The sequence below is a fragment of the Argopecten irradians genome, chromosome 16, assembly GCF_041381155.1.
Source record: "Argopecten irradians isolate NY chromosome 16, Ai_NY, whole genome shotgun sequence".
In the NCBI taxonomy this organism is placed as follows: Eukaryota; Metazoa; Mollusca; class Bivalvia; order Pectinida; family Pectinidae; genus Argopecten; species Argopecten irradians.
The window spans coordinates 26,127,249-26,150,536 of NC_091149.1; the positions used below are offsets into that span (position 1 = coordinate 26,127,249).

The window sequence follows — 23,288 nt, forward strand, 5'->3', positions numbered from 1 at the left end:
GTTCTGTACACGAGTTCATATTCACCTAACAGACCGGCATCGCTGACTCGTCCTGTAGTTCATTTTTGGGCGAGTTGCTTGAAGAGTTACACTAAAGGGAAGTAATTTCATCATAAATGTAGAATAGTTGCACAATGTTGTGAATCGTTGTTGGTGAGTGTGTACATTTTTATGTAATTTTTAAACAGCATTTAATTCATGGATGGCCAAATATCGATAATAATATTTGAAGGCATTGGAAAATAACTGTGCTGAAATAATATTGACCCGGATATTTAATAACGCCCGGATCAGCTATTATACAAAAACAAAATGGCAGCGTCCGTGTCTTATTTTGTTTGTAGCGTTGATAAGGCTACATATTATCTAAAAGGCTGGTATATTCTTCTGTTTTAAGGCTTGAAAATGTCGACAGTCTATCTACACGTTGGCCAATGTGGGAATCAGGTTGGCCATGCATTCTGGAAGAAAGTTGACAAAGACAGCAGTGTCAAAGAGAGGTGTGTAAACAGTTCCAGTTCTTATTGTGTGTTAATTGTGTGGTTAATATGAATTTAAGGCAAAGCCTCAGAAGAGCGCAGCTACATGTAAAAGATTATAACATTATAACTCTATATTGTCTATATTTTTCTACGAGATTAACAATAAAATATTTCACCGACATGTAAATACTATCGATAGTTAGAAAGAATTCAAAACAATCCAAATGGAATAGTTCAATATACTTCAATCTTGTTTTTATCGGATGCAGAGAAAATTTGGCAACATGCCATGCTATCAAAAATACGCGCGAATCTGTGCCGTCATCTTTGGCGTCAGGTTTTGTGACGTCACTGCTGACGGTGCCGTGCGCTTGAGAACATACACAGTACATATTGGACAACTACATTTATTGCGTTGTTCTTGTACATGTGTAAATTACTCAAAGGGTTAAAGCGTATACTGATAACACATTTAGTCTAGTACAGAAATTTCAAATCTCGTCGTGCTGATAACGAGAATTAAAACATGGCTGCCTACATGGAGGCGCGAGACTTTTCCCGCGGGACACAATTTCAAAGTCCAAGGGGTACTGGAGTGTATTGGAATCTATATGCTCACACACGTGTTATGGTTAGTAGAGCTTCGCTCTACGCGGCCTTCGGCCGCGCAGAGAGCTGCGCTCTTATCAAGATTGAAACTTTCGACTTAAACTTTAAAAAGTGCCTGAGTTATGTACAGTATCATCATCGATTAATTCGATACTCATTGAGTATCACTGACGTTATATCCACATCAGGACTATCTAAAACTGGAGGCAGCTCAGGAGACGACACAACATGACGGCTAACTTACACACAAGATTAAATCTTTTCTACAAGATAATTCACAATATAGTTGCCGTCGAATACCAGACCTTACTCATTCCAGCAGACCACAGAACCAGACACTCCAATCCAAACTCTAGATCTGCTACAAAGGACACTTACAAATATTCATTCTTCCCACAAACGATAAGACAATGGAATCTCCTCCCTGTAGCAACAGAACAATGCACTACACTCGAGGACTTCAAGGCACATATTTCCAACGTAGCCTTTGAAGTCCATGTGCACTAGTTCTGCACACACCTTTTACCTTATATACTAAAAAAAAAAAAAATCACAAATTTAATCCCTTCACACCCTTGTAACCCTACAGATCACATGACGTAATCGTCATTTTTGACAGAGTCATGCAAGAAAAAGAAGAAGAAAAAAAAGAAAATAACTGACGAATCAGAGACTTCCTTTGAAGGTTTCAGAGATAGCGACCCATATACCTTTATACAATTCCTTTGATGTACATCAAAAGATCAAATTTACCTGTGTCTTCAATGAGGGGTGGATATAACATCGGTGATAGTAATCCCTAGAATATAGAGATTGCCTTCAGATAAGTTGTTTCAAACAAACATTTAAGCATTGTTCTCAATATCGGAAAAAAACAAAACGGAAGGACATTCTTCATAGACGCGATGTGTGTATGAAAAAGAATGTCAGTCCGTTATTTGTCTATGACTGCATAACCCCAAAAGATATTGAGAATAATGCTTATAATTCAATTCAGATAACTCACTCAGGTACTAATTAGGCATAGATTTCCATGATTTTACTTTCTTTTACAACAAAACAAATTGAGTTGTGGTGCAGTGATATCTTATCCAATAATTCAGTTTGGCCAATGACTGTGTCGCTTTTGAAATTCCCTTGGAGACCGTTTCGTATATAAGAGTTATGAAGTCATAATACTTGAGGTACAATTCTTTTTGTCTATGGAAAAATAAACTCAAAGATCTAACCAACAGAAATGAGTGTAACATATGAAATTAAATTATTCTAAGATGTTTTACATCATTTCAAAACATGTGCAATACAATAAGGCTACTTGTATATATTTGCTAAATGTAACACAGCAATAAATACTATTTAGCTTTTGTACTTTTGTTTGTTTCAGCCATTCCTATATACACCCAGATGACAAGCAGAGATCAGTTCATGTTGACAGTGAGCCCAAAGTTCTGAGCAAAATATCCAAAGGCTTGAAAATAAGGTTATTAGTACTTTAGTACTTTGATTAAAACCGATATGATGATGGGTTTTTCTTGTATTAATTAAATGCATCCTAAAAAAAAATTCTGTGGCCCTATGTTGCATATGAAATAAAGTACTGATTGCGCGTGTACCAAATGCAAAATATATAATGTAATATTATATTTTGCATCAATTAGACATATATAATATTATATACACAATTAAACACCAATAGTTGTTCAAATGATGGGTATAGTTTAAGTGAGGTACTGCATAGATTGCATTATATATTCAAATAAGTAGCATACAATCTTATTATGTACTAGGAGAAATGATGGATAAATCAGACAAGTTTGACAATTAAAATTAATCCTATTGTACATGAGTTGATAATATAAAAATCAAATAATAAAATGCATATCATCTCAAATAATAAAATGCATATCATCTGACTGAGCAGAAAAATTTTGGCTTTGCATATACACAGAGTACATCACTAAGTAACAAGAGTTTCTAAAAGGTTTCAAATTTTTATTAAAGTATGTACATGTATGAATCTGACTGAGCAGAAAAAATTTTGGCTTTGCATATACACAGAGTACATCACTAAGTAACAAGAGTTTCTAAAAGGTTTCAAATTTTTATTAAAGTATGTACATGTATGACTGGCATTTTTTATACTTATTAACAATTGTGTGTACAACAAATGCATCCGTTTCATTCACAGAGAAGGAAATATTGTCTGTGGAAAACGAGGCCGTGGAACAAATTGGGCTTTAGGTAATTATCATCGATTTAAATCAAAATAATGAACCTTACAAGTAGTGCAACTGTAGATAATTGCAAACGGAATGGGAATTTTTGTCTCTAATACTAAACATGACTTTACACTCATAAAAACATGACATAATTGCAAACAAATACCACATTCTATATCGTATATATGTGTATTTCATGTACTACATTTTGTATGTTTATATCTATATACAAGTTCCTGTCATGCACTAAAACTGTATTATAAATTAAACAAAATTATAAATTGGACCTCTTTTCATACAGTTATTATGACTGAGTGAATAACGAATGTTGAAATTTTGAAATCTTGAAAATATATATACCTTCATCACATTGTACACTTGTAAGGAGAAACAGTTAAACATGTTAAATGGCCATGTACATATGTAGATGATGTGCTGGGTTTTCTAGAGGCTGGTACTCTTTATATAAAATGGAGTAATATATGTAATTGGAATGAGCTTTTGGCAGCAACAATAACCACATTTTAATATGATGCAATTTAAACCTCACATATATTGTTATATTTCATAGGTTACTATGGTACCCAAAGGGAAGAGCATCTACTGGAGGATAGCCTTGATCGAGTTAGAAAGGAGATTGAAAAGTAAGTTCAGTGTATTTTTAATTTAATTTGATTTGAGAAAGTGTTAGATAACATACTCAAATCTAAAAAAAAGTGCTTCCTGAACACCATGAGCTGGTTTGAATATTTTATTTCGTTAATTTTCATTTCAAAGATGGAAAAAAATCAAACAACAGGCAGTGCCATATTAGTTTTCTCTAAGTAATGTAAGAATATGTGTTTACAAAACACTGGTCTTAAACATATTTATAAAGCTTGTAAGGAAGTTAATTATATCATTTATGATGTATTGATTAAGCAATTTGAAATAAGGACAATAGTCATGGTTTTTTTCTTGTAATATTACAGTATGTGTGTACTAATTAAAAGTTACTGGGTTTGGAACATATGTTGTTAGTTTTTGGGAGATAAGAAAATGTTATAAAAGAATATTGATATAATTAAATTCAAGATTTGGTTTAAATATGACAGATCTGTAGATGCTATCCACTGAAATAACTTTGGATTAACACAAAGCTTTTGTGAACAGGTGTGATGCCTACAGTGGATGTATCATGATGCACAGTTTGAGTGGAGGAACTGGCTCAGGTAAAGTATACTTTGTCTAGAAAAGCAGGGGATTGATTTATTATTGGTAATTCATAGTACATGTAATTGTTCATAAATACTATTAAAAAAATTAATGATTAAGATTAAGATTCTAATTGAGCAGATGACAATAATGGTATCGAAAAGCATGTAAAAAATGTGACATTATATAATCAATAACAAAATATATCTACAAAGTAAGAAAGATAACTAATAAGAGATCTCTGCAAATAAAGATACAAAAAATGTAGATAATTGATAGATGACCAGAAATAAAAGTGGCCTTTACAAAATGAGAAAGTAAACTAATTATAAAGGGAGATAACAAACATTAAATATTCTTTCAAAGATCCCTACAACATATGAATTATAACTGAATATAAACAGTGGTTACTATTACAATAAATAGAGATCCATGCAAACTAAAACAGATTATATTGTGAGGTAAGCAAAAATGGGATATCTCTACAAATGAAGGAGATAATTATGAAAGGCGATTGCTCAAAAAAAGACATAGTTTACCAGTAGCATGAGAGATAATTTGCAATACATTGTAAGGTACAATTTTTTATGGATGTAGAGCTAGCTATCAAAACTGGAGATACCCATTGTTGAAGATAATGTTGATATACATAAATAGGTGACAATGCTAAAGCTAATGTTGAATGTTGATTAATACAGGTTTGGGATCTCGCCTGTGTGAGGAGATGAGGGATTACTACCCACTCGCCCACCTCATGTCGTGTGCCTTCGCTCCATGTATCTCAGGAGAAAGTCCTCTCCAGCACTACAACTCACTGCTGACATTGTCTAAACTACAAAGGTCAGTAATACACTGTTCAAGGTCAATATTGTTTGTCAAGGTCAATATTCTTACATGCATCAAGGTGATATAATTTAGCTATAAAAGTCAACATTTCTCCTCAAGGTCATAATACAGAAATAGCAAGGCAACATAATCTGAGTAGGAATGCTACTTTAAATCATATTCATGGTCATCATACATTGTTCCTTGGTTAAATTCTGAAATACATAATGCAACAAAACCTAGGTACAGGCAAATGCTATTACATTGTAAATTTTAAATATTTCTTTATAAGGTCAATGTTTGCTTCTCAATTAAGGTCAATTTCAAAAAGTAATTTGTATCCTACAGATATACATTGTATGATTCTGAGTTACCTGGAAAATATACTGCCGATATTACTTCTTTGACCCATACATATGTATACAGAATGTACCCAATACATAAATTATGAAGCATATTAATGTTGTTATCAATGTGTATAAACCTATTGTTTCTCTTTGTATAGAAACTCGGATTGTATCATCTTGACACACAATGATGATGTACTACAAAACTTGGAGAAGAAGGCGAAGGGAAGTGTATCGTTTGATAACATGAACACCAGTATAGCTGCGTCCCTGTGTGGTCTGTTCCTGCCAACAGATTCCCTCACACCTTCCAGGTATAACACTTCTCTAACCTATACTATACATACATTATCACAGCATACACATCTTCTGTCTCTGCAGAGTTATGGACTCTTGATGGTGAGCAGTACTGGTTATAAGTTTATTGTAAACCAAAACTGAAAGGTGTGACTAATTTGTGACAAATCATACTTCACCCACCATTATGGTATCTAGAAACCCCTATTGTCAATTTGAAAGTACATGTAGAATCCTGAGATCACCATCGATGTCAATCTGATTAAATTACAGATCCTTAAAATGTAAACACTCCATTCTGACAATATCCTATAAGGGATCACATCCAGATGACCTTTATACCACGTGTACTTCAGATCAAATGCATTTTCTACACCTTGCTTCATCAATTGAAAACCTCATTTCATCTCCGTATACATATACAATTAGCTTTGTCGTGTTCTTTGGGCGAGATGACTATGTACATAATTCTGATAGCTTTTTCAAACTATTTCGTCCCTTGAAATTCACTGTCAAAATTCTGCAAGCAGCAATTTGATTGGTCATTTCCAAAGGTCACCTAGACAAGAGCCCTTTATGTTATTTTCTCAGATCCTCTTATCAAACTTGGTGATAATAAGGATCTGTGTTTTAATCAGATTGCATTGATGTATAATTTATCTAAGACCATTGGAAAATGCAGCATTTTTTATACTGTTCAAGACACACTAAAGTCTTAAGTTTTACTTAGTCTATAAAAGTAGTGGCTTCTTCTCCTGCTTAGTGCTCAGCCTTATGGTTGTGGGACAACTGGTTCGCCTGTTGTCACTTTAATATGACAAAGTAAGGTTTGCTAGTTCGGTGTCTTTTTCGGAATGCATTGGTGAGATAGCACTGAAAAAGGGCAAAGCTCCCACTATTACATGGAGGCAACACAAATTACCACAGCCTCCCAAATGACGCATACATTCACACACACAACACAACACATTTCATACAAGGGAGGCCATAAATATAAAATTAAATACTAGGGTGGCTCAGATAGAGGGAAACCTCAGATGTCTAATTGTCTCAGAATGCTTAAATACCTCTGATAGTTAACTTCTATATGGGAAAACATCATTGTATCAATAACCACATTCACATCACTGTTTGTTTATCCTCAGAGGTGTAAGTATTGGTATGGAGCCGTGGGAGTTAATCCGAGCCACGTGTCCTGTCCCTGGGTACAAGTTTCTTCATGTTAACCATGTCTCCAGAAGGTAAGCATGTTTGGCTATAGATATACCTTGTTACTGTAGGAGACACATGCTGAGTCTATTTTATCTTTACTTCTTAATCAGTGGAATTTTATTCTCTTATATATCTCACAGAGATATCCTGTGGTTGCTAGGGAAAAGACAACTCTGTCCTACACAGGGGATGTAAGACGTCTCACACAGCTTAGACATTTATATGTCTTCAATACATGCACCATACATTGTTGATGATGTTTTTTTTTTTATCAATTCAATTTTTAGCGTTAACATGCATAAAAAATGTGTCATTTTTCTTTCAAGTATGGGAAAAAAATAATCAAACATAGGTATGTCAAGTAGACTGGGGTATCTCAACCCTCGTGTAAGATTTTGATTGGCCAACGTATTACACAGGCCTCATGTTGGCCAGTCAAAATTTCAAAATAATGTCAAGTTATCCTTGTCCTCTACACTACTTGTCTACTACAAAACAAAAGTAGCACTGTATTCTTCATTAAATTAAGTTGCTTCCATACTTTCCAGTAAGCTGACCTGGGAAGCCCTGATGGGGCAGCTGTTGCTAGGAGTTCGCAGATACAACACACAGGGTGGCGCTGTATCCTTCAACTAAACAATAAAATAGATGGCAGTTGTAATTATATAAATTATAGATAAAAAAAGTGCTCGAAATAAAATAAATAGATAAAATGGAGATATTGAAATCTGACCAGGTAAAGCAACACTTGTCCATATCTTAATTACTTGTATGCCTTCACCCCTGAAGACAAATTTCGACTCTTCTAAATCAAAGACTAGACCAGTCCATTATGAAATTTTGGGGATAAATGAGTTAATGAGATATTACATTGCCTTATTGACCTTAACTGTGAGAAGTTGGGAAGTCTCAGTAGTGTTGTAGTTGGCCGTGGCGACAGCGGGAAAACCTTCCTGTACTCGATGAGGACATTAGAGAAGAAGGTGAAGGCCGTATACAACTGTGTCAACTGGAACCCTTTCCCATTGGATGTGTGGACAGGTAACTAGCTAGTTCATTTATATTTATTATACTGTTCATCTCCAGAAGAGTGCATTAGTTAAACTTTGAAACTTAAAGGACTTACCACAAAGCATTCAAGATACCTTATCTCACCTACCCTATTGCTCACATTTGGCAGCATGCTTCAGTGAGTAAGCAAAAAAGGGCAAAAGTTTTATGATCACAACACAACCATACTACAGTCATCCGAAACACCCAAGACATGCACACACAGGATGCCGTCCTGAAATGACGATGGTTTTTAAAAGGACGTGTATCCAACAAAGTAACCAGCCAACAAATGCTTATATTACCTCAACAAACAATGACAGGACAAACATATGTAACAAATATACCATAGGCATACCAGTCTATTTTATTAGAGAACTGTAGTTTAGTATGTTTGAAGGAAGGATGTGTTAAGATGTCCCGATGTATTGCAACAAGCCTTCCACCTCAGAGTTGCTAGTTTTAATTTCATGTGGAGAAGTTTCCAGGTACGGACCACTGGCCAGTGGTTGTTCTCCAAATTTCATCCATCAACAAAGCTGTCACATCCTTAAATGACCCTGAGTAGGATGTCAAATATGCATCTGATCATGTCAGATACAGTTTATGTTTTCTTTTATCTATTTGTAGCTGCTGCTAACCCCGCTGGACCAAGAGAGGCGTCCTCCATCACCATAGCGTCTAACCATGGCACTGTGGTGGATTATTTGGAAACTCTGGTCCAGAGGTCAAAGGTCATGTACGATGCAACAGCTTACATTCACTGGTACAAACGTCACGGCTCAGGATATGTAAGTGTTAAAGTTATATGTGAGTTTTTCATACGTCAATCACCAGCAACATGTACCAACATTTGAAAATTACAATAAGTATAATGCACAGATTTTAATTCTACACAGACAAATAAGAATTCAAAATGAATTTTGACAAGACATGTACTGCTAAAAATCATCATATTTACGTATACAGTGTAGTGGAATGGGTACATAATGGTTAGACTTTGCGATAGACCTCAAAAATGAATTAAAATATTTCACAAATGAATTGTTTAAACAGTTACATGAAAGCACGATTGTCAGTAAGAGTCCATAATTTTGAAAATATTTATTTGCGAATATGTTTAAATTAACAAAAATGCAAAATATTCAATAGTGAAAATAACTTAAAAGTGGTTTACATTAGGTAGACGTTTCAATATAATGAAAAAATGAATCATATTTGACAGGAGGATTTTGAAGAAGCTTTTGAAACAGTGCATGACGTTATTGAGGACTATAAAGGAGCCCTGAAATGAGGATGTAAGACATATCTACTGTGACAAACTCTCTCTAGGGTATGTAGGACATGTCTACTGTGACAAACTCTCTTTAGGGAATGTAGGACATGTCTACTGTGACAAACTCTCTTTGGGGTATGTAGGACATGTCTACTGTGACAAACTCTCTTTGGGGTATGTAGGACATGTCTACTGTGACAAACTCTCTTTGGGGTATGTAGGACATGTCTACTGTGACAAACTCTCTCTGGGGTATGTAGGACATGTCTACTGTGACAAACTCTCTCTGGGGTATGTAGGACATGTCTACTGTGACAAACTCTCTCTGGGGTATGTAGGACATGTCTACTGTGACAAACTCTCTCTGGGGTATGTAGGACATGTCTACTGTGACAAACTCTCTCTGGGGTATGTAGGACATGTCTACTGTGACAAACTCTCTCTGGGGTATGTAGGACATGTCTACTGTGACAAACTCTCTCTGGGGTATGTAGGACATGTCTACGTGACAAACTCTCTCTGGGGTATGTAGGACATGTCTACTGTGACAAACTCTCTCTGGGGTATGTAGGACATGTCTACTGTGACAAACTCTCTCTGGGGTATGTAGGACATGTCTACTGTGACAAACTCTCTCTGGGGTATGTAGGACATGTCTACTGTGACAAACTCTCTCTGGGGTATGTAGGACATGTCTACTGTGACAAACTCTCTCTGGGATATGTAGGACATGTCTTCTGTGACAAACTCTCTTTGGGGTATGTAGGACATGTCTACTGTGACAAACTCTCTCTGGGGTATGTAGGACATGTCTACTGTGACAAACTCTCTCTGGGTATGTAGGACATGTCTTCTGTGACAAACTCTCTCTGGGGATATGTAGGACATGTCTACTGTGACAAACTCTCTCCGGGGTATGTAGGACATGTCTACTGTGACAAACTCTCTCTGGGTTTGTAGGACATGTCTACTGTGACAGACTCTCTCTGGGGTATGTAGGACATGTCTACTGTGACAAACTCTCTCTGGGATATGTAGGACATGTCTTCTGTGACAAACTCTCTTTGGGGTATGTAGGACATGTCTACTGTGACAAACTCTCTCTGGGATATGTAGGACATGTCTACTGTGACAAACTCTCTCTGGGATATGTAGGACATGTCTACTGTGACAAACTCTCTCTGGGATATGTAGGACATGTCTACTGTGACAGACTCTCTCTGGGGTATGTAGGACATGTCTACTGTGACAAACTCTCTCTGTGGTATGTAGGACATGTCTTCTGTGACAAACTCTCTCCGGGATATGTAGGACATGTCTACTGTGACAAACTCTCTTTGGGGTATGTAGGACATGTCTACTGTGACAAACTCTCTCTAGGGTATGTAGGACATGTCTACTGTGACAGACTCTCTCTGGGGTATGTAGGACATGTCTACTATGACAGACTCTCTCTGGGATATGTAGGACATGTCTACTGTGACAGACTCTCTCTGGGATATGTAGGACATGTCTACTGTGACAAACTCTCTCTGGGATATGTAGGACATGTCTTCTGTGACAAACTCTCTTTGGGGTATGTAGGACATGTCTACTGTGACAAACTCTCTCTGGGGTATGTAGGACATGTCTACTGTGACAAACTCTCTCTGGGATATGTAGGACATGTCTACTGTGACAACTCTCTCTGGGGTATGTAGAACATTTCTACTGTGACAAACTCTCTTTGGGGTATGTAGGACATGTCTTCTGTGACAAACTCTCTCCGGGATATGTAGGACATGTCTACTGTGACAAACTCTCTCCGGGATATGTAGGACATGTCTACTGTGACAAACTCTCTCTGGGATATGTAGGACATGTCTACTGTGACAAACTCTCTCTGGGGTATGTAGGACATGTCTACTATGACAGACTCTCTCTGGGATATGTAGGACATGTCTACTGTGACAAACTCTCTCTGGGATATGTAGGACATGTCTACTGTGACAAACTCTCTCTGGGGTATGTAGGACATGTCTACTGTGACAAACTCTCTCTGGGGTATGTAGGACATGTCTACTGTGACAAACTCTCTCTAGGGTATGTAGTACATGTCTACTGTGACAAACTCTCTCTGAGATATGTAGGACATGTCTTCTGTGACAAACTCTCTCTAGGGTATGTTTTCCTGCAGGTGCAATCTGATTGAAATTATTACACTACGTATATATAGACAACGTTTATTTAATTGTTTGATGAATATATGACCTAGGGCCACTAACGGGTCTTTGTCAGGTCTTCATAAACATATACATGTAGTGTACACGTTGACGTATACATAATGCAATGAAAAATATGATTTTAATTACATTATCGTAGATGTTTTATAACACTTTGTGGAAACTTAGTATATACAGTGTCGAAGTCATTAAAGTAAAGTTTAATTAGATTCGGAAATGGGTTTAACTAATTTGCTACGGTTCACTCAACAAACGTTTTACCCAAAAGATCCTAAATGCAACAATTTGCTCTTATATTACTTAACATAAACATACTAGTACTAATATCAGGGTATTATAATGGTTTTGTTCTTTCTGTAAAAAGATGTTGTATACAATTAACTTCCTTTTGTCATCATGTCATTGTTTCAACAACCGGATTTCATATTTCAGGTTGATTGTGTGGCAACATACTCACTCAGACCTTCTAGTGTCACTATTCCAGGGATGCTGTACTTTCAGAGTGTTGAATATTATCCTGGATTTTCGTGACTCTTGTCCTGGACATTCAGCTGAAGGCCTTACTTTTACCCAGAAAGGACTTCAATTATGTACTTGACATCGACTGTGCTATCCGCGCTGAGCTCACTCGGAAATACGTTGAAGATCGTGATTATTGTAATTCACAAAAAAGTCTGCCAAGGAATCTGCTTCTGGGTCCGCAGTGAGCATTCCATTCATAGCTTTCTACTGTACACTAAATAAATGAATTGTACAGAGTATTATACTTCAAGTCGTTAATTCTGCTTTAAGTCTAAATCAACCAACAAATGTTCTCGAGATATGTGGGCTAAGAGTGAACATTTGAGATGAACTTGTTGTTCATGCATAAGAGGGATTGGTGACGTAAGATGCAAGTTTTAGGTTAAATAAATGGTTATGAAGTCGTTGAATATATTTGGCTATATAATACCTTTAATGTGGTCATGCATAACAATATTTTCGTTCATTTGGCTCACTCTGTTTTCTATGAAGGACATTGTGTGAATAAAATGAAGAGAAATTGCTTGGATTAAAGACCATGATTGTAACAACATGAAGAATAACTTATTGGAAGAACAACACATAAAATCAAAGAATTCTATTACCATGCAATAGACTCAACATCAACGCGTATTTAACTCTCAAGAAATTTTACAAAATGAATATAGACTCGTCTTTAAGAAATAAAAATCAATGTGGAACAAGTTTGCTGAATAACGAAGGACTTCGTGCAGTTGCAAGAATTTCAATGCAGAAAGAACCAATTTTCGCTATCTTTTCGCAAACTGCTACCTTTCATTTAAGCCAATTATCACTGAGAATTGTGTTTCAAAGGATCCAACCATTAAATAAGTGTAAAAGTTATTCCTAGACTACCTAGTTCTCGGTCAGGGTATCGTACTCTGTTGAGAAACCGCCTCACTGCAATCCAACAGGAATGTAACATGTGCTGTTTATATTTTCTGTTCATGGTTAGAGTACGATATAAATGAAATCACAATGTATATTCTAATTTAAGGTCAATGTCTGCCATCTTTTCCTCCAACACCTTATCAAACATCTCGTTCTGTGCGACAGTAAACCAGTTCTTCCAGTCACCCACTTCACCTTAAACAACAAAAATGGGAATTACATAGTCAAAGATCCTATGTTAGGCCATGTATTTGTTGCTGTTATGCATCCGCGTAATGATAGGTTTTAGGTTTAGTGATGTAAAATTTCATCAAAAAAGTTCTGTTGCAAATATGATCCGTAATATTTTTGCAATTTTTGGAGAATAACCTTTTCCCAATTTGAACCCATCATAATCTTTAGTATTATGCAGAGGAAGGTACTCAATGACGCCTTGCTCTGATGTTTTATGTTGAGAATTCATGGTCTATGGGAGACTCCAAAGCGCTAGCGCTCCACCTGGAAACATTTAAATGTCAACTGACAAACCAGATGCTTCACTGTTTTTGTGAAGAGCACTGCATGTAACTAGGGACCGAAATTACGCATGCCTCGGTCAGGAAACTGACGGAACTCTTACTCTCATAGATAGGAAATAACGCATCTCAATATACAAAATCGCGCGTTCGTTATTTTTAACATATTGGCGAATATGGATGCATACATTCACTGTCAAAAGTTCACATTGCAGGCAATTGTACACGATTTATGCATTTTTTCGCGTATTTGCGTTCCGACTTGAAACTTGTATTTTGTCAAAAGGTTTATGGTTTACAGTATTTATGTAACATACATTTAACTATGATCGCATGTGAACTAGGCACTTACTATAATCATTTTATTATCATTGAAGTTCATGCAGCATTGTAGTAAAAACCAAGGCTTACCTTTCCTATAAAATGGGTTGCTGCCATCTTTACTCATGGCGGTTTCTATTTCATCGGCGGTCTTTGCTTTCGACATGGCGCTAAACTGACATTTATCTGCCACCTGGTCCAGGAATTCTGGATCCTGCTTAGTTCCAAAATGTTCTGCTATCTTCTGAACACAGCTTCGTAAATCCTGTAATAAACCTTAAGAAATAGTTGATTTTATCGAACGAAAATTCTTTAGAAAAAGAGAAAAGTGTAGGATAATATACATGATGCAGTGAACATACGATAGTTTGTCAGTTTGCAACAAATGTGTAACGTCTCGGAAACGGCGAAGGCAATTCAGTCAAGACACGTTATCATTATTTGTATCGCTGACACGTTGATGTTGGAGGGTGTATAGGAAAAGAGAGAAAAATCATTCACTCTCCTTGGATGAGAAAGAAGATCCCAACCCTCGAAAAAAACATCCTTAGCTGTCAAACACGAGGCTTGCCGAGTGTTTGACAACTTAAAAAAACCAACTTTTCCCACAGGTTAAAATTCTCCTGTTTCGCCCCAGAGGGAATCATTGATTATATTTATCGTTCCCAAGGCTATTCCAATTTGACTCAAGCTCGTAATATATTCTATATGCTTATTGAAAAAAAAACAAATAAACGTAATTACCCTTTTCATGTCCTCGTATGCCATGATTAATATAGGAATATCTGGATTTTTCCTCTTAAATTCCAGCCACGACTCCACATGTTCAAACCAGTCATTGTAATAGACTAAAGGAAAAAAGAAAATTTGACATTTTCATTTTTGTATACTTAATTGGTCATACGTGAACATCACAAAATTACATGCGAAAGTGTTATATATGTGCACAATTTTAATTGCCCACATGATAAGCTAGGGTTTTAAAATCAATAAAGTATACTTTGGATTTTTGAAATTATTTGATAGTCATTGTTTAATGATATAAAATGATATTTATTGAAGACGAGGACAACACATTCCCTCACACCTTACCCTACCCTGAAAAAAGAGAGAGAAAATCAAATTAAAGTTGAAACAAACAATATAAAGAGGACACTAAAACTGTTTTGAAGACAAAACTCTCTCAAGTATATTAAGAAGAAAACACTTACGTTTTCCGTATGCAAACATTTCGAAGAAGTGCTCCCATTTACCATCATAACCTTCGAAGTCTTTTACCTGGAGCCTCTTAAAGAACAAATTCATGGATACGGCAGTATCTTTGGGATTTCGGTAGATGTACAAGATCTTGCATTTCTCGTCTTTAACAAATTTAGGTAGGTGTTTGGGAAACATGTGAGACAAGATAATTCTCGGACTCTCAAGGGCCTCAAATTTTTCTATTGGGTCAAAGTCCAAAGCAATAATTTTACCGTGAGTATAATCTGCTTTCCCACACTGAAGCATATGTAAAACCTCCCAAGTCCAGTGTGTACCTGAAATTAAAATGGGGAAGGTCAATGATGTGTCATTTCTTTCTATCGTGATAATTTGTAGTTTAATCACTAATTAATTTTCACGATGAAACAGTGGTTATTAGTTTGGTGTTATGAATTTAACGTCCAATAACAGCCAGGATCATTTAAGGACGTAACAGGTTTGTTGGTGGAGAAAAGCCGGAGTACGCGGATAAAGGCACCGACTAACGGTCAGTACCTGGCATTTGCTTCACATGGGATGCGAACTCGCAACCCAGAAATGAAGGGGTTGTGCTCTTATGTTGCGACATCTTAACCACTCCGTTACGCAGGTCAAATAGCTATAATATTTTTATCATATATATATTTTTTCCATCATGAAAACAAAAACAAAAAACTTAAGTTGTTAATGTTATCTGATGAGAAACAATTGATTTGTATAAAGGATGAAGACTGAAGTTAGAATAAGTATATTACGCGTAAACAATATCCAAATAGGAATTTGTGTAATAAAGTTGATCCAATTTAACTGTATATGGTATGATATATACAGTATTTGATATTTAAAGTGAATAGAGAATTGTCCGATCCCTGACTGTCATATAACTCTTAAATGTAAGATTCCATTTTTTCAGGTATGTGATGGACTATTCGTTCCTTGTGCAGATTCATACCTGTTGCGTCGTTTAATGGAACGCGTTTTTTTCTATATGATGTTATAGCTATACGACGCGTTCCGTTACAGATGCAGCAGATCAAAAGGTACGAACCCGCAAATGGAACGCATGGTACACAGATGTATATGTCGATATTTTTACCAGTTTTAGGAAAACTGTACAGAAGTATATCGCCTTCCTTGTGTGCCATGTTCATCACAGCTTCCAAGTGGTCTTTGATGTCCCCAGGAACATCTGGTGGAAAATGGATGCCGTCATAGTATTTACTGACCATCACCTCCCCTCCTCTATCCTCGAGCTTCCGGATCTCCATGACAAAAGAATCGGTCAGATCTGAAACAGAGAAGGGCGGGTCGCGGCAGTCACATCAAATCTGTTGTATGTTGGTTGGTTGATTATACTTAAGTCCCAATAACAGGCGGAGTATTTTAAGGACGACCTTTCGTGCACGCGGTGTGTGAATCATGGGCGAGATTTGGGAGACGGCTGTATGTTCGAGTTTTGATAGTGGAATCTTACCTTTTTTAAAGTGCGTTATCGCTGTATTATCCCGTAGAAGATATCGAACAAGCACATTCCACTCGGTCATATTATATTATTAACAACGGGCAAACTATTCTCCCCATTAACTTAATGTTAAACGCAAAAGTATGTCTCAGCCAGGGGACGTAACTCAGAGCCTACCTAACAAGGACGAGCGCTCAAGCAGGATCAGAACATACATACACCTATACCACTTATTTATTTCAAAATCATCATGTTTATGAATTGAATATAATTTTCAAATATTGAATGCAATTTTTCAAAAATTGAATGTAATTTTCAAAAATTCCATTCATAAAGCTCCGTTTAGTATACTGCCCTCCAAAAGTTAGTTATGACTAAATTATTGGGTACAGATCATTTTCAGTCAAAAATTTGTAAATAGTGTAAAGGGAGACATTGTCACTTCGGTGTTTGAAAACGAAGAATGGTTCTTAAACAGGTTTATAAAAACAATAAGTTACTTCATGTTTTATACAAACCTATCTAATGGCAAAAGTAATATAAATGTAGCGTATGAATAAATATGTGTAAATCAATTAATAAAACGAATAAGAAAAAAGAATAGCAAAATAACACTATTTATAGTCTATTTATATTCTATCTTTATGGGACAATGAAGTGATTCCAACCGTGTAGACAAAAAATTGTCAAATTTTCGAGGCAATCTGCTCCTTTATCACGACACAAAAAACGAGCACAATTACATAATATGATACGAACAGTAATACGGGTTATCTTTATATATACAAATAACATTGTTATACCACTACAAAAAAGTTTCTATATAAGCTCTATTGACAAATATGTCAAGAAATGAATTGTTCCATGGAGCGTTCCAAAGAACATTTAATATCATCGCCTGCTACAATGTACTGCTGGACCAGAGTGACGTCACAGTTGGGTATAACAAAACAGGCCAAAGACAACAGTTTGTGAGAGGGTCAAATAAATCATCTGTTGCCCTAATCATCTGTTGCCCTCAACCTCAGTCAATAACTGTATACTATTTATTACACACCAAACCACTATGGGTTACGTGTATATAAGTCATCGAAATCCTGTCACAAAATGGAAATATGATCTACCGCAATAATATCTATATTTATGAAGTTTTCAAAAACAAAAACATAAAACAGGTAAAAACACTTTTTGCAATAATGTGCTAATGATATAGAGAAATCATTGATATTACTGTACCAATTATCACATCAGTTGTAAAAAATGAAAAAGAAAGTTGACAAAGAAATTACCTACTGTGAGAGGCCCCAGTACCTGTAGCTGTAGACAACGTTGATAGAATCTTAGTCTACGTTTGACTATTCATTTTCTTATAGAGAAGAATACGTAGAGATAGAGTATCAGTAGTAACACACTACCCTAGTGTAGTGGCGGCGTGCCGTTTATGCTATCTCATGTTCTTGTCCGTGTCGTTTCATTTATCATTCTATTTTACTCTGTTATCATATAATCCGCCCGTTAACTTCGAGCACTTTTCATTTGCCTGAAAGTCCTTGTGACGTCAATACACATTATCCAACGTCGGTACAAAATGGCGGATATCTTTGAATATTTTCAATTTTGACATTGAATTTCTTGGAAATATCTCGCAGCTCACAAATCCCGTACAAAAACGTCGTATAAAATTAAAATGCATTGAAGTGCTTATATTTATGTGTTTTGTCACACTGCGAACGGAACTTATGTCGCTTGCGATGAAAATTAGCGGACGATTAAAAGACACGAGAACATGAATCGCCGCGGATTTACCTTGTCGATCGCCTTGACACCGTGAAACATGTATTAGCCCTTGATTGAACATGCAACACAAAACAAAATGCTGTTACATTACTCATATATGTGTTACTACTGTATTTATATTGTGTGCATCATACCCCAGATAATACCAAGGACAATAGGTCAATTTGTGAATGTGTTATCACAGTCTCCAGATGGAAATGCACGTTAAATAAACGTTGCATACCGATAAATACTGTTAATTGATACTACACTTATAAACACTTCCTAGCTGAACAGTTTAAAATACATATATAACTAGTTAAAGTTCGATTCCCATAACACGGGTCGTCTTATGTTTCCAAACGTCATATCACACATATCTTTCATCGCAATCAAAACATCCTTAGACTTAAATTTACTACATTAGTTTCATTCTATTCTTCCTTTCTAACTACTGTCAGACCTCAAATATGTATTCTTATGAAATCTACTTATGTACACATTCATTCATTCATTCATTCATTCATATTTTTCATATTTGATTAATGTGATAAACCTTGCATTAACCGAAATGAATTTAAATTATATTGTAAATCTTAAGTATGAGGGACCCTCCCATGTGGGCAATAGAGCGTTTACACCCCCCTCCCCCCACACCCAAAAGATGATAATGATTATGCCTATGAAAAGGGGACGAACTTAATAGTGAGTAGAGTTAATATATAACTTTCCACTATTGTGAAATTCAAAACCTTATGTGAAGAGATTGCTCAAACGCTCCCCATTTGTTTTTAAAATGTTGTAAAGATCTGTTTTTCCCCGATTTTTTTTTCTATTGTCATTGTGTTGGCAAAGAAAATCAAACATGCTCCGAAATTTGGAATGGAATCTTTCATACGGCAATAGTATATATGCTGTTTTAACAAAATAAGAAAATGATTTAATAATTTTCCGAACTTTGGATTTCCCAGAATGATATCTTGATCGTTAAAATTATAGAAAGGCTGTGTGTTGTTGTGTTCGTTGTACCAAGCAATAAACTGTTCAAATAATCTTTGTACATAATAACATTGCGAAAACAAATGCCTTAAAGTTTCTGGTTCCCTGTTACAAAATGTACAATGTCTGTTATTAGATAGTTTCATTTTTACTAAAACATCATTTGTTGTAAGAATTCTCTGATTAATTTTATATTGAAATGCTTGTAATTTTGTTTCCATTGAACAATTAAATGCATTTGCATACACATCACACCAATTAAAATCATCACTAATATCAAAATCAGATTTCCATTTGTCTTGACTTATTGGTTTTCTCACATAATGTTCAACAAATTTCCAGTAGATAAACTTCCAGTCAATTTTACATAATAAAAGTGAAATAATATGTTTTTTCCTGGATGGTCTTACAGTTTCATAATGTTCAACAGAATTACGATAAACTTGTTTCCAATGTCTGTCTATTTTATTTACTATAGTATAATACATGTACTGAATAAAATCTAAATAAGGGATAGTATCCATATCATGAAATTCTCTTACTGCACCATTTTGAAATAGATCACCAACTGTACCAAGACTGTGTTGCCCTTTCCATTTGTTACAAAACTTTATCTTTTTTATCGGAACAAAATTGACCAAGCTTTTACCTAAGTATTCTGCAAGGGTATCAGGTTCACTATGTATTTCTGATAAAGCTGCTATCAGATCTTTCCAAAAAGGGTTTTTAATCTGTTCTCCTGCTTCTTTCAATTTACTACTGTCAAGCTCATATAACAAATCAATTTCAAATGGCAATATTTCCTTTAGCAAGATTTTCCAGGTTTTTCTAGTATCTTCAAAAATATTTAATAAATGATAAAACATGAGTCATGTTTAAACCTCCATTATCCTTACATGCAATTAGAGTGTCAATTTTTTCAGACTTAAAATTCCATATGAAACCAAACAAGATTTTGTTTAATTTAGTAATAAAGGATTTAGACGGGTTTGGAAGTGTCGAAAACAGATGTACAAATTTGGGTAATATGAGTGTTTTTATGATAGTGATACGTCCAATTAAAGTTAGATCTCGACAAGTCCAGTATCTTAGAAGTTTGTTTATCTGACAGAGTTTGTTATCATAATTTATTTTTTCCATGTTTTCGAGGTTTAATGAAAATACTATACCCAGCAACTTAAAATTTGTAGAAGACCAGTTATGTTCAATTCAGGACTTATTCTGTCATTGGAGTATTTCTTGCTACCAATCCACAGGACACTGGATTTTTCTAAATTTATTTATCCTGATACACCAGCGAAATCTTGAAGTATCTGAACAGCAGTGTATAGGGACTGACTTTTACCATCAAGTAGGAGATAAGCATCATCAGCATATTGCCCAAGTAGAAACTGGTTACCTTTTATAGCTATACCCCTAACACTGTTATTTAACTTAAAGGGACAATTCAGTCTAAAGAACATTAAAATTATTTGTACATTTATCGGAACAAACCCAGTTCTAATGGAAATTAGACCAGTCGGTTTTACTGTGATATGCCTGAAAAGCCCATGGTGGTGACATGTGTGTGAAATGTTCAAACTCGCTCGCTGTCCGCCATTACACACTGTGGTCGAACTTCTTGTATGCCGAACCCTGTCCCTTGCTCGTAGAGTAATGCAACTTTTGTCTAAAACTGCTCAAATCGCTCTGACAGTAGTGTTTACCTTATTAGGTGAATTGTCTTACATAATAAATCATTTTATCACCTTCTCAGTGGTTATGTAGTTCATTTGTTTAACGTGTGTGACTTTGGCTCGGGTATGATTACAGCGTCCATATTGTACCTGCATAATCGTATTGATCAACGATTTGATATTTCAGCGATATTAATTAAAATGCTTAACAATGTCGTGAATTTGGTCAATGTTTTACGTTATATGTTTCATACCAATTATGGAACATAAAGGTGACAAAGGATCACCTTGACGACAGCCTCTACTTAAACTAAAGAAGGATGACAAATGATCATTATCAATAACACAACTTTTAGAATTATTGTAAAATATTTCAAACCATTTACAAAGAGAATCTCCTAAATTAAAAGTTTTTAAGGCTTTCAGTATGAAATTCCATTCAATAGAGTCAAAGGCCTTCTCAAAGTCTAAAATAAACAATAATCCTGACTGAGTTTTCTCTTCCAACAGAGTCATGATATCATAAAGAAGTCTAGTGTTATCTCCGATGAAACCTACCTTTAATAAAACCTGTCTGTGTTTCACTAATGATATTTGGGAGAACCTTTTTAACTCTGCTAGTTATTGCCGTTGATGTTATTTTATAGTCTTCATTAAGAAGGGATATAGGTCGCCAATTTTTCAAATACCTTCTATCTTTATCATCTTTTGGGATCCATGAAATAATACCTTGGCATTGAAAATCAGATAGTTGCCCAGTGTGATATGCATAGTTTATAGATTTAAGTAAAAAACGTCCTAAATGTTTCCAGAAAAACTTATAAAATTCTACACTAAAACCATCAGAGCCCGGACTCTTCCCATTATCCATACATTTTAATACTTTTGCCAACTCAGATAGTGTAAGTTCCCCTTCACAAGTGTTTTTATCTATGTTACTAAGTTGAACATAATGGTCAAAAATAGGAATTTTCATACTGCAAAAAATAATCTTGTTTAGAAGTATGCAGATTTTTGAAAAATTTAGTTTCTGCCTCAATTATCTCCCATTGATTATCTAGTATATTTCCACCATCTGTTATTAGTTCTGTAATATTCTTATTGATAAAGTGACGTTTTTATAGATCACAAAAGTATTTTGTTGCCTTTTCCCCATTCTCATACCAATTGGCATTTGACCGTAGAATAAGGCCTTCAACTTTACATTTTCTTAAGAGATTCTAATTCCTGTTTTTTGGTATCAAACTCTACAATAGGGTTATCATTAATTACTTTTTCAAGTTCCTCTATTTCAATTTCTAAATTCTTTTCATGTTTTCTCTTATCCTTGGCATTCGAAATAGAGTAAAATATTGATATTGATCGGATTTTAACTTTAAGAATTTCAAAGAAAAGTTGGTCATTGACCCTCAAAACAATATTATCTATGTTATTTCTATCACCATCAATAATATATTCATCAATAGTCTCTTTGATACACTCCTTAACCTGTTGAATATAAGCCGGATCTTCTAAGAGAGAAGCATTATGTTTCCAATACCCTCTACCACGTTCTACATTACTAAAACTTGCATCTAATATAATATAGGAATGATCTGTCCTGTAACCAGGTATGATTTTAGAGTCCTTGGTTTTTGCATATATATCTTGTGATATCAAAAAGAAATCAAGTCTGCTTTGCCTAATAGGGTTTTTCTGTCTCCGTGTAAAATTTTTCAAATCAGGATAAAAGCATCTCCAGGGATCTAATAGGTCAAATCTAGTAATTATTCTTTTAATGGCTTCCTGAGACTTTGGGTTATGATTGTGAAGAATATTATGTGTATCCATTTCTCTGTTCTGTACAGTATTCCAGTCACCACATAATATCACAGAAATATTATTAAATACCTGTAATGTGGACAAAAAGTTATCAAAGAAATGTGGTGTATCTTGATTAGGTCCATAAATGCATTATATTGTCATTCTGTTTTGATTAATTGAAATATCAAGAATGATAAATCTCCCTTCTTTATCCAATCTACTCCCATGTATCTCATATTCAAATGAATTTCTTAATAGTATGGCTACCCCTGCTGATCTAGAAGAGTAATTGTTAAAATGCATTTATATCCCCATTCCCTTTCCCATAGC

General features: G+C 35.2%; 2 protein-coding genes across 8 annotated transcripts; one reads left to right on the forward strand and one right to left on the reverse strand.

Annotated features, from left to right (window-relative positions):
• The first annotated feature begins 70 nt into the window (after window positions 1-70).
• On the forward strand, window positions 71-12,566 carry LOC138311210 (tubulin delta chain-like). 4 transcript variants are annotated; one of them, XM_069252700.1, is made up of 13 exons: window positions 71-153; window positions 398-500; window positions 2,476-2,571; window positions 3,280-3,332; window positions 3,882-3,954; window positions 4,463-4,521; window positions 5,203-5,344; window positions 5,835-5,990; window positions 7,119-7,214; window positions 7,734-7,806; window positions 8,085-8,226; window positions 8,866-9,026; window positions 12,166-12,566. In XM_069252700.1, exons 2-13 carry the CDS (start codon window positions 406-408, stop codon window positions 12,262-12,264), a joined length of 1,245 nt encoding a protein of 414 aa, XP_069108801.1. In that variant the 5' UTR covers window positions 71-153; window positions 398-405; the 3' UTR covers window positions 12,265-12,566. The 4 variants fall into 4 exon arrangements, with proteins under 4 accessions (XP_069108801.1, XP_069108800.1, XP_069108802.1 ...); XM_069252701.1 differs by lacking the exon at window positions 71-153 and adding an exon at window positions 9,461-9,568 and having other exon boundaries at window positions 292-500; XM_069252699.1 differs by lacking the exon at window positions 71-153 and having other exon boundaries at window positions 291-500.
• A 375-nt stretch (window positions 12,567-12,941) lies between these two features.
• Window positions 12,942-18,582, reverse strand: LOC138311212 (sulfotransferase 1C4-like). 4 transcript variants are annotated; one of them, XM_069252704.1, is made up of 6 exons: window positions 18,511-18,582; window positions 16,339-16,530; window positions 15,215-15,538; window positions 14,748-14,851; window positions 14,094-14,268; window positions 12,942-13,362 (listed from the first exon to the last, which is right to left on the reverse strand). In XM_069252704.1, exons 1-6 carry the CDS (start codon window positions 18,560-18,562, stop codon window positions 13,250-13,252), a joined length of 960 nt encoding a protein of 319 aa, XP_069108805.1. In that variant the 5' UTR covers window positions 18,563-18,582; the 3' UTR covers window positions 12,942-13,249. The 4 variants fall into 4 exon arrangements, with proteins under 4 accessions (XP_069108805.1, XP_069108804.1, XP_069108807.1 ...); XM_069252703.1 differs by having other exon boundaries at window positions 16,291-16,530; XM_069252706.1 differs by lacking the exon at window positions 18,511-18,582 and adding an exon at window positions 17,998-18,155 and having other exon boundaries at window positions 16,291-16,530.
• Between the last annotated feature and the right edge of the window lie 4,706 nt (window positions 18,583-23,288).